The sequence below is a fragment of the Mya arenaria genome, chromosome 4, assembly GCF_026914265.1.
Source record: "Mya arenaria isolate MELC-2E11 chromosome 4, ASM2691426v1".
In the NCBI taxonomy this organism is placed as follows: Eukaryota; Metazoa; Mollusca; class Bivalvia; order Myida; family Myidae; genus Mya; species Mya arenaria.
Genome location: NC_069125.1, coordinates 22,779,501 through 22,792,054, shown reverse-complemented (window position 1 = coordinate 22,792,054; position 12,554 = coordinate 22,779,501). Strand labels below are relative to the sequence as shown.

The 12,554-nt window shown below is 35.7% G+C and overlaps 1 protein-coding gene across 1 annotated transcript; it reads left to right on the top strand.

Moving 5' to 3' along the window:
• The first annotated feature begins 210 nt into the window (after positions 1 to 210).
• On the top strand, positions 211 to 12,464 carry LOC128230154 (troponin C-like). Its single transcript, XM_052942198.1, has 6 exons — positions 211 to 328; positions 1,571 to 1,679; positions 7,821 to 7,961; positions 9,598 to 9,714; positions 10,375 to 10,503; positions 11,986 to 12,464. The coding sequence occupies exons 2-6, from the start codon at positions 1,643 to 1,645 to the stop codon at positions 12,060 to 12,062; spliced, it is 501 nt and encodes a 166-aa protein (XP_052798158.1). The 5' UTR covers positions 211 to 328; positions 1,571 to 1,642; the 3' UTR covers positions 12,063 to 12,464.
• The last annotated feature ends 90 nt before the right edge of the window (positions 12,465 to 12,554 follow it).

Below are 12,554 nucleotides of genomic sequence, written 5' to 3'. Positions count from 1 at the left end.
ATTCAGTGTCACTATTCGTTTCCCACTTAAATCGTTAACTGTAGTATATAGGCACGAGTCCAGAGAATTATACACTGATAACATACAAGGAACGGCCCACCCCCGTCTCTAATGTAAACACAAGTCCTGATAATAGTTTTGTCTAATTTTACTATAAACACTCAGAATGATAGAAGATATTTATGACCAGTTCTCCTTCGATTTTAACTTAAATTTCGTGACATTAAGATGTCAAATGTAGAATTACTAGGATACATGATATGTTAATGGATTTAATGTCTTTTAATGAATAGATTCCCGTTGGAATTATAAATCAATTATAGATTCAGTACGTTTTCAATTTGAAGTGTAACGCCTTAATTTTTTAACTGTTTATGGAAATAATTTTGTAATAATACCCAACTTTTTTATTTTCTATCTATTTGGACATCTAAACAACACGCCGGGTAATCATTGGAGCCATAACATTTTGTTATGTGTTGAAAATGCTCCAACGCGTCTTCCGTTATAGTGTCAATGAGTGGAATATGGATGTAAACAGTGAGTATGGTTTCTTATTTCTTATTTTTAGAGGTTTATACGAGTAAATTTAAAAATAATTGGAGAATGTAGTTCCACGTAGGAATGGCCATGAGTTGTTCTAAATGTAAAAGTTCTGAATAAAATTTAATATCTGATCGTCTACAACTTGCATAACTTGCTAGACGTAAGTGTTGACAACGTAAAAATCTGGATATTCGTGAGAATTGTTCTCGTATCTTAGGTTTAAGCATTTTCTTTACATGTGTTTGGCTTTTTTATTGACAAAAGGTTGCCGCGTTACAAATTTTAGAACTTTATTTGTTACACTTGCTGCACTATGCTCAATTTCCTGAACGTTGTGGTGCCAATGAATAGGTTGTGGTGCTCATAAATAGTAATTTAGTAGGAAACGAATTGTTAAAAAACTGTAGCAATTTCATAACATGAAAATGAACTGACTGATTAATATCATTTTCGATCTGTTTAAAGTATGGCCAAATACCACACTACTTCGCGAACTTTAAGGTTCATTTTGTGTCTAAAAATGAATACTTAAAAGCAAATGATCGTCGTAATTCCAATTCTGTATTTCCAGGTATTATAAGACATTCTCATTTTTTTTTTCAAACCTCTAAAAATGAAAAATAAGAAACCATACTCACTGTTTACATCCATATTCCACTCATTGGCACTTTAACGGAAGACGCGTTGGAGCATTTTCAACACATAACAAAATGTTATGACTCCAATGATTATCCAGCGTGAACAAGCGGAGCCATTAACAAATCTGTGAATTCTGACTTAGTCATGTATTCACAAGAGTTTTGCAAACCATAAACGGAATATTAAATATCATCTATTGAGGGAAAAGGCTATTGGCAAAACTATGTAGGCTTTTGAGTGATAATGGTTCCTATATCATGTCATAAATAGCAGATAATGTTAACATTCACGAGTGTTTTTTGTGTATATATAATCAGAATGTCTCTGTGGCTTTTGGAAGAACACAATCTAAATACCAGACCTGTCTCATAATTTCCCTTTTCAGATTCGTACTGCGTTTATTATTTTTATCATTTTGGTTCGCTGTAAAAGATCGTTTAAGCGATTTAAATCATAGATGGAATTAGCCGTGATGACCAACGAAATGAAGGAAAGTAAGTAATTTATACTGTTTTACAATTATCTTATATATTGATATCACATTAGAGAGGATTAAGTGGATATGATAAACAATTAATTATCTAATCCGTGCGTACGTGAATCTGTGTTACTCCGATCACCTCTCCTTTACTCTATCCTCTACTCTTCATGCACAAGAAGTACCTTCTCCTAGTCACTGGAACCCTCACCCGCAAACTCATCCACGTCTCATTGAACTGTCATTCCCCGAATAAAAGATGGAAACAATTTTAGAAAATGTAAAAAATAACTTTCGTAGACCAGGATCGGACCCCGGCATACCGGAACCACATTTGATTTAATGCTAAAAACAACTTTACAGTACAATGACTGTAACAACCTTACACTATAACGACTGTACCAACCTTACACAACAATGACTATAACAACCTTGCACTGCAATGACTTCATCAACCTTACACTTCAATGACAGTAACAACCTTACACTACAATGACTATAACAACCTTACACTACAATGACTATAACAACCTTACACTACAATGACTATAACAACTTTACACTACAATGCCTATAACAACCTTGCACTGCAATGACTTCATCAACCTTACACTTCAATGACAGTAACAACCTTACACTACACTGACTATAACAACCTTACACTACAATGACTATAACAACCTTACACTACAATGACTATAACAACATTACACTACAATGACTATAACAACCTTACACTACAATGACTATAACAACCTTACACTACAATGACTATAACAACTTTACACTACAATGACTATAACAACCTTACACTACAATGACTATAACAACCGTACACTACAATGACTATAACAACCTTACACTACAATGACTGTAACAACTTTACACTACAATGACTATAACAACTTTACACTACAATGACTGTAACAACTTTACACTACAATGACTATAACAACCTTACACTACAATGACTGTAACAACTTTACACTACAATGACTTCATCAACCTTACACTTCAATGACTGTAACAACTTTACACTACAATGACTATAACAACTTTACACTTCAATGACAGTAACAACCTTACACTACAATGACTATAACAACTTTACACTACAATGACTGTAACAACCTTACACTACAATGACTGTAACAACTTTACACTACAATGACTGTAACAACCTTACACTGCAATGACTGTAACAACTTTACACTACAATGACTGTAACAACCTTACACTACAATGACCGTAACAACTTTACACTACAATGACTGTAACAACTTTACACTACAATGACTATAACAACTTTACACTACAATGACTTTAACAACTTTACACTACAATGACTGTAACACCTTTACACTACAATGACTATAACAACTTTACATTACAATGACTGTAACAACCTTACACTACAATGACTGTAACAACCTTACACTACAATGACTGTAACAACCTTACACTTCAATGACTGTAACAACCTTACACTACAATGACTGTAACAACCTTACACTACAATGACTTAACAACCTTACACTACAATGACTGTAACAACCTTACACTACAATGACTGTAACAACCTTACACTTCAATGACTGTAACAACCTTACACTACAATGACTGTAACAACCTTACACTTCAATGACTGTAACAACCTTACACTTCAATGACTGTAACAGCCTTACACTACAATGACTGTAACAACCTTACACTTCAATGACTGTAACAGCCTTACACTACAATGACTATAACAACTTTACACTACAATGACTATAACAACCTTACACTACAATGACTGTAACAACCTTACACTACAATGACTGTAACAACCTTACACTTCAATGACTGTAACAGCCTTACACTACAATGACTTTAACAACTTTACACTACAATGACTGTAACAACCTTACACTACAATGACTGTAACAACTTTACACTACAATGACTGTAACAACTTTACACTACAATGACTATAACAACTTTACACTACAATGACTTTAACAACTTTACACTACAATGACTGTAACACCTTTACACTACAATGACTATAACAACTTTACATTACAATGACTGTAACAACCTTACACTACAATGACTGTAACAACCTTACACTACAATGACTGTAACAACCTTACACTTCAATGACTGTAACAACCTTACACTACAATGACTGTAACAACCTTACACTACAATGACTGTAACAACTCTACACTACAATGACTGTAACAACCTTACACTACAATGACTGTAACAACCTTACACTTCAATGACTGTAACAGCCTTACACTACAATGACTATAACAACTTTACACTACAATGACTGTAACAACCTTACACTACAATGACTGTAACAACCTTACACTACAATGACTGTAACAACCTTACACTTCAATGACTGTAACAGCCTTACACTACAATGACTTTAACAACTTTACACTACAATGACTGTAACAACCTTACACTACAATGACTGTAACAACCTTACACTACAATGACTGTAACAACCTTACACTTCAATGACTGTAACAGCCTTACACTACAATGACTTTAACAACTTTACACTACAATGACTATAACAACTTTACACTACAATGACTGTAACAACCTTACACTACAATGACTGTAACAACCTTACACTTCAATGACTGTAACAGCTTTACACTACAATGACTTTAACAACTTTACACTACAATGACTGTAACAACCTTACACTACAATGACTGTAACAACCTTACACTACAATGACTGTAACAACCTTACACTTCAATGACTGTAACAACCTTACACTACAATGACTTTAACAACTTTACACTACAATGACTGTAACAACCTTACACTACAATGACTGTAACAACCTTACACTACAATGACTGTAACAACCTTACACTTCAATGACTGTAACAGCCTTACACTACAATGACTATAACAACTTTACATTACAATGACTGTAACAACCTTACACTACAATGACTGTAACAACCTTACACTACAATGACTGTAACAACCTTACACTACAATGACTGTAACAACCTTACACTACAATGACTATAACAACTTTACACTACAATGACTATAACAACCTTACACTACAATCACTATAACAACTTTACACTACAATGACTATAACAACCTTACACTACAATGACTGTAACAAACAACCTTACACTTCAATGACTGTAACAACTTTACACTACAATGACTATAACAACTTTACACTACAATGACTGTAACAACTTTACACTACAATGACTATAACAACTTTACACTACAATGACTGTAACAACTTTACACTACAATGACTATAACAACTTTACACTACAATGACTGTAACAACTTTACACTACAATGACTGTAACAACTTTACACTACAATGACTGTAACAGCCTTACACTACAATGACTATAACAACTTTACACTACAATGACTGTAACAACTTTACACTACAATGACTGTAACAACCTTACATTACAATGACTGTAACAACCTTACATTACAATGACTGTAACAACTTTACACTACAATGACTGTAACAACCTTACATTACAATGACTATAACAACTCTACACTACAATGACTGAAACAACCTTACACTACAATGACTGTAACAACTTTACACTACAATGACTGAAACAACTTTACACTACAATGACTGTAACAACTTTGCACTACAATGACTGTAACAACTTTACACTACAATGACTGTAACAACTTTACACTACAATGACTGTAACAACTTTACACTACAATGACTGTAACAACTTTACACTACAATGACTGTAACAACTTTACACTACAATGACTGTAACAACTTTACACTACAATGACTGTAACAACTTTACACTACAATGACTATAACAACTTTACACTACAATGACTATAACAACCTTACACTACAATGACTGTAACAACTTTTCACTACAATGACTATAACAACTTTACACTATAATGACTATAACAACTTTTCACTACAATGACTATAAAACCTTGCACTACAATGGCTGTAACAACTAGAGTCGTTGAATATAGAGTACAAAATGAAATACTTATTCTACACTTAATCTCGTCTTCTTATCAGATTTGTTCCAAATCACTTCGACCTGGACATATCCGGTCGCTTTGACCTGCAATGGGTCATTTCAACGCCATTGTTGGTATTGAACTTAAATTTGAATTTAAAAATCATATGCTTTATGTCATTTATTAAGGAAAGAATTGCGGGATTGATGTCATTATCGGGGTATGAACGCAATTGGGCTGGTCAAAGTGTGTGGAGTCCGAATAGTGCATTATTTCATTCAAGAATGGTTAAAAAAATACTTCATTTCATTTTAGAAAACCTTTCAATAATCTTTTTTTCTTTCATGCTTTACGATGAAATATGGGGTTTTAACAGTGAAATAACAACAGTGAAAATATCAATTTGATATTTTCCCTGCAAAATAAGGAGTGAAAAAATCAATATTCAGAACTACTTTTAAAATCCTTTGTTGTTACATGTACTTGCCTTGGTCAAAACAAAACACTGGACTTCAGTAAATTATGTCAAAAACTGTTTAAAAAATAAAGAAATATTTTATAAATTTAAATAAATATATAATTGGAAATTAACAACTTACCGTTTATTACCGGTTATCCCGTTTATCAAACATTTTACTGATCTTTGAAGCTGAATGTTCGAACATTTGCTTTCATTCCAAACAAATTACAGACAAAAACAACTGTTCGAACATAAATAAAATGTTATAGCATCGTTCAAATGTATTTTGAACTGTTAACCGTTGTAGTACGTAAACTGAGCTTCCTGGAGAATTCACACAACAATTTACAGATAGATCCGATATTTTTTACCCCACCCACATCTCAAAATGTGTCAACAAACTAGCGTGGCATTTACTCTTCCGGAAAACAAACATTTTAAAGCGAAACAGACTGGTCTATGACAGTAAGATGACTGAATATTAACTTACTTTAAAAACACGCGTATATGCAGTCTTAAACTAAGAAGAATGGTTAAAATCCAATGAGTATCAACATTTGTTTTGCTAACACATTTGACCTTCCAAATTTTCATTCTATAAATAGCGGCGTAGTAATTTGGTTAAAATAAAGTGTTTTCATTATTTTTTGGAACATTAGTGCACTAATAATACTTCATGTTTACTATTCATAAAGCTTTGCAATAAAAAACGAGCGAATATTAAGCAATAAGAATGAATAGCACAGAACTATTTCTCAGCAAACCGAAAGTAGAAAAGTTGACAGCTATAATTATGCATGAGGGGCACCCCACGGGTAGCGGCGTAAAGCCCACCCTTTTCAAAAAGGGGGTAATTCAGAAATAAATAAAAAACAAATAAAACTCCGAAAATAAGCATAAAAGAAACAGAAAATTTGTTTATTTCAGTGTAAGATCGTATTTAATTTCACTCGTGATCATAAAAAAACTACATTTTCACTCGTGGCTTCGCCACTCGTGAAAATATGTTTTTCTATGACACTCGTGAAATAAAATACGATCTTACACTGAAATAAACAAATATCCTCTATTTATCCACTCTGTAAATAGAACGACACGACTGTAACCGGAAACGTTTTATCAAATGACGTCACGAATTCGCGGGAAAAAAACAACCATTTGAAATCACTTTTAAACGTAACATTGAAACACTTATGGCTACGATACATTTAGCATATCATAATTTAACACTTTCTAAAATGTTTATTTATATTTTACGGCACCTGCTGACACAATAACAAGATCAAAACATTTTATGTATATTGTTATGCGATCCGAACATATCCGAAGATGTTGCGTTCATCGATTGATAAACGCAATATTGCTGAAAGGCAGTGCATTTAAGGAATGGAAGTTGAGAAGTAAATAATGCCCTATCATTACTGAAATATGGTGACTCTATTTCGTTATAACTCCAAGCCGCTTTAAGCCTAAGTAGTTTATTCCATGAAGCCAAATTTATTATTAAATCTTGATTTTACTACTTACAAATCAATTTACCTTGATTATCATTAACAATTCCCAAAACGAGAATTTTCGGCCAGATTAAAATAATTTGTAAATCTCAAATACTGAGATACCTTCAGTCAAACTAGTGTTTTAAAGAAAGCAACAAATTTACCTGAAAATGAACATTTTCAGTTTGTGCCAAAGTGTTTGCGGTTATTGACGTCAAAGGGCGCGGAAGTATACCACGTGACCAAATACCACTCGCACTGCGCATGCTGAACCATAATCCAATCGACAGTGAGGTTGAACGTTTACTCGTGGATACTAACACTGGTATATAACATTTCTGATTTACTGAACAGCCGCTATGTGACCTTTAACGCTGGACAGCGACCCGGGCCCCAAATAGATCACAACATAGGCAGTGAGTCAACTTGCCTTTAACGCACACGATACATTTATGAGTTATGTCATTTAAGGCTTTAAAGCGACTCACTTATGTTTTTTTGTAAAAATCACATTCATTGAATGGCGAAATAAAGTGTGGTAAATTATTAGGATGTATAAAACTAAGATACTGACGGCTGGAACCCTTCAACAAATGTTGATAAATGCTCAAATATTGTCTTTGAAGTCCACGATTTTGAATAGCCTTAGTAACGCGATTCAACAAAATGTTAAAGGTAAACTTATCTTCATGTTTGTGCATGAGTCCTTGTAGGCGTGATGTGTTATTGCTTTACCGGGAATAACATAAGCGAGTCCCGTTAAAGATCAAAAGACAAACATGCATTTGCCACAATGACCATGCATTAAATTTGGGGAATCCGAAACTGTTGTTCCAATTTAGGTCTGTACATAATTATACCCCCACAAACGAAGTTTGAGGGGGTATATAGGAGTGATCTTGTCGGTCGGTCGGTCTGTCGGTTTTTATGGTTTCCGGACGATAACTCATAAAAGGCTAGACAGATTTGAAAAAAAATTGGTACAGAGGTGTAACATCAGAAGATACAGGTCAAGTTCGATGTTGGGGCTGGTGGGGCCAAGGTCAAGGTCACTGTTACTAAAAAGAGAAAAACGGTTTCCGGACGATAACTCATGAAAGGCTTGACAGATTTGAACAATTTTTGGTACATAGGTGTAACATCAGAAGATACAGGCCAAGTTCGATAGTTGGGGCTGGTGGGGCCAAGGTCAAGGTCAGTGTTACTAAAAATAGAAAAACGGTTTCCGGACGATAACTCATGAAAGGCTAGACAGATTTGAACAATTTTTGGTACACAGGTGTAACATCAGAAGATACAGGTCAAGTTCGGTATTGGGGCTGGTGGGGCCAAGGTCAAGGTCACTGTTACTAAATATAGAAAAACGGTTTCCGGACGATAACTCATGAAAGGCTAGACAGATTTGAACACTTTTTGGTACACAGGTGTAACATCAGAAGATACAGGTCAAGTTCGATATTGGGGCTGGTGGGGCCAAGGTCAATGTCACTGTTACTAAAAATAGAAAAACGGTTTCCGGACGATAACTCATGAAAAGCTAGACAGATTTGAACAATTTTTGGTACACAGGTGTAACATCAGAAGATACTGTTTGGTACACAGGGGTAACATCAGAAGATATAGGTCAAGTTCAATATTGGGGCTGGTGGGGCCAAGGTCAAGGTCACTGTTACTAAAATAGAAAAACGGTTTACGGACGATAACTCATGAAAGGCTTGACAGATTTGAACAATTTTTGGTACACAGGTGTAACACCAGAAGATACAGGTGAAGTTCGATATTGGGGCTGGTGGGGCCAAAGTCAAGGTCACTGTTACTAAAAATCGAAAAACGATTTCCGGACGATAAATCATGAAAGGCTTGTTAGAGATTTAGACTTAGAAAAAGTTTCCGCCTGCAAACTAATTTGGTTCATTTGGATTATCTATACAAATCAAAAAGTTTATTTCTCACCTTCTCAGAGCTCAATTACGACGAGTTTTACCAGCTGGTAACGGGGCGGATGCGGCTGCCAAGTCCGGAAGAACAGAGGCAAGAACTTCGGGGAGCCCTTGCCGTCTTTGACATCGAAAATACAGGTCAGCGTAGTTGTCTTTTTCGGCATATTTGAGTTCCGAAATAATTTGATGATTAAATGATCGCAAGGTTAATATATCAGATAATCGATAGCCATTCTAGATCCAAGTCTGTCAGTGATCCTATTTTACACACTTGACTGGATTTTAGATTTTTTTTACCTCGGTTGTGTAGACAAATACTATCAACTGATCAAGCCATGAAGTCCTTAACGAACAGTGGAGATGGTATACGAACCGCTTGTATGAGTGACCAGACATCGCATCCTCAACACGTTTAAAGAGTTAAATATTTGCAAGGATTTGTGTGTGTGTGTGTGTGTGCGCGGGGAGGGGGGGGGGTGAGTAGGGGGGGGGGGGAGATGGTCCATACTATAATCAAATTGGGGGTTTTAACATTTGTTATAGGGAACATCTCAGAGAAAATATTGTAAACCTAAGGTTTTATGACGGTCAAAATTTCACTGATTACTCAATTTAAGCTACGTGTATTTTTATTCAATACTGCGTGTAACGTCTTGACCATTTTTCTTTGCAAGGACTCATTGGGAAAAATAAGCATTCAAATTGGAAACAGTATTAACTTATTGACATAGCCGAATAACGGCTATAAAATCAGCTGGCATGTGGTACTAAAAAACGAATCGTCATTTGGTATTGCAGGGGCGATTGACAAGGATGTGTTTGTTGCCATACTGACACAGCTTGGAAACATGAAAATTGGAGAGCGGGAGGCGGCCTCGTGGGTCGAGCTTCTAGACAGACACAGAGACGGACGTCTTCGGATAGCAGGTTGGGTCGTTACTGGACATTTGTCTGTAAATAATCTATTGCTTGTCCACACTGTACCTGTAACTCTTAACACACATGTCCATCTCTATTGCTTGTCTGCACTGTAACTCTTACCACACGTGTTAATCACTATTGCTTATCCGCACTGTAACTCTTACCACACGTGTTAATCACTATTGCTTGTCCGCACTGTAACTCTTACCACACGTGTTAATCACTATTGCTTGTCCGCACTGTACCTCTTACCACACGTGTTAATCACTATTACTTGTCCACACTGTAACTCTTACCACACGTGTTAATCACTATTACTTGTCCACACTGTAACTCTTACCACACGTGTTAATCACTATTGCTTGTCCACACTGTAACTCTTACCACACGTGTTAATCACTATTGCTTGTCCACACTGTAACTCTTACCACACGTGTTAATCACTATTGCTTGTCCACACTGTAACTCTTACCACACGTGTTAATCACTATTGCTTGTCCACACTGTAACTCTTACCACACGTGTTAATCACTATTACTTGTCCACACTGTAACTCTTACCACACGTGTTAATCACTATTGCTTGTCCGCACTGTAACTCTTACCACAAGTGTTCATCACTATTGCTTGTCCGCACTGTAACTCTTACCACACGTGTTAATCACTATTGCTTGTCCACACTGTAACTCTTACCACACGTGTTAATCACTATTACTTGTCCACACTGTAACTCTTACCACACGTGTTAATCACTATTGCTTGTCCACACTGTAACTCTTACCACAAGTGTTCATCACTATTGCTTGTCCACACTGTAACTCTTACCACACGTGTTAATCACTATTGCTTGTCCACACTGTAACTCTTACCACACGTGTTAATCACTATTGCTTGTCCACACTGTAACTCTTACCACACGTGTTAATCACTATTGCTTGTCCACACTGTAACTCTTACCACACGTATTCATCACTATTGCTTGTCCACACTGTAACTCTTACCACACGTGTTCATCACCAGTGCTTGTCCACACTGTAACTCTTTCCACACGGGTTCAGCACTATTGATTGTCCGCACTGTAACTCTTACCACACGTGTTCATCACCAGTGCATGTCCAGACTGTAACTCTTACCACACGTGTTCAGCACTATTGCTTGTCCGCACTGTAACTCTTACCACACGTGTTCATTACTATTGCTTGTCCACACTGTAACTCTTACCACACATGTTCATCACTATTGCTTGTCCACACTGTAACTCTTACCACACGTGTTCAGCACTATTGTTTGTACGCACTGTAACTCTTACCACACGTGTTCAGCACTATTGCTTGTCCGCACTGTAACTCTTACCACACGTGTTCATCACAAATGAGGGCGCGACAACACGAAAGTAACAACTGCGTGTGTACGCCTAAAGTCAATTGCACAGGCGTAGAATTATATTCCTAAAATATTCATACCGATAAAGCTAGATGTTTTTTTACAGAGTTGGAAGAGCTGTTTGTCTGTGAAGATGACGTTAAGGCGACGTTAAACGGAAACCAGACGTGGGAGCTTGTATGAAGATACTATTGGGCGAGGTGTTTCTAATTAAACTATTCTACTTGGTTACTTGACTTTGCATTTACGGCTATTTAGAATGTAGTGTCCAAGAACACGCGGGACTTTTTTGTTTAATTAATGATAAATGAACATAGTGGTTCGTCTCCCATGCAAGGAAATAATCAATAAAATGAACCACAAAAAGAAGTCGTACAAGTCTGCAATATTCAGAATTACAAGTTTAACTGGTGCTCTGTAGTCGTGATTTGCTACTTGCATTTTATTTTTCTTCATGTTTGATCCCTTTGACAACATGAACTTTGAAAGTAGATATGTTTTAAATGAAATCGATTTTGATTTTAATTAATGAAAGTAATATTCTTGCATGTTACTTTATTCAATAAACAGTGAAAAACAACGTTATTTGCAAGTCTAATCTAAACTCTTCAGAACTTTTGGAATGCAATCCGATACATAGTTCAAATTTCACTTTTCTTTCAATAATATTTAAAG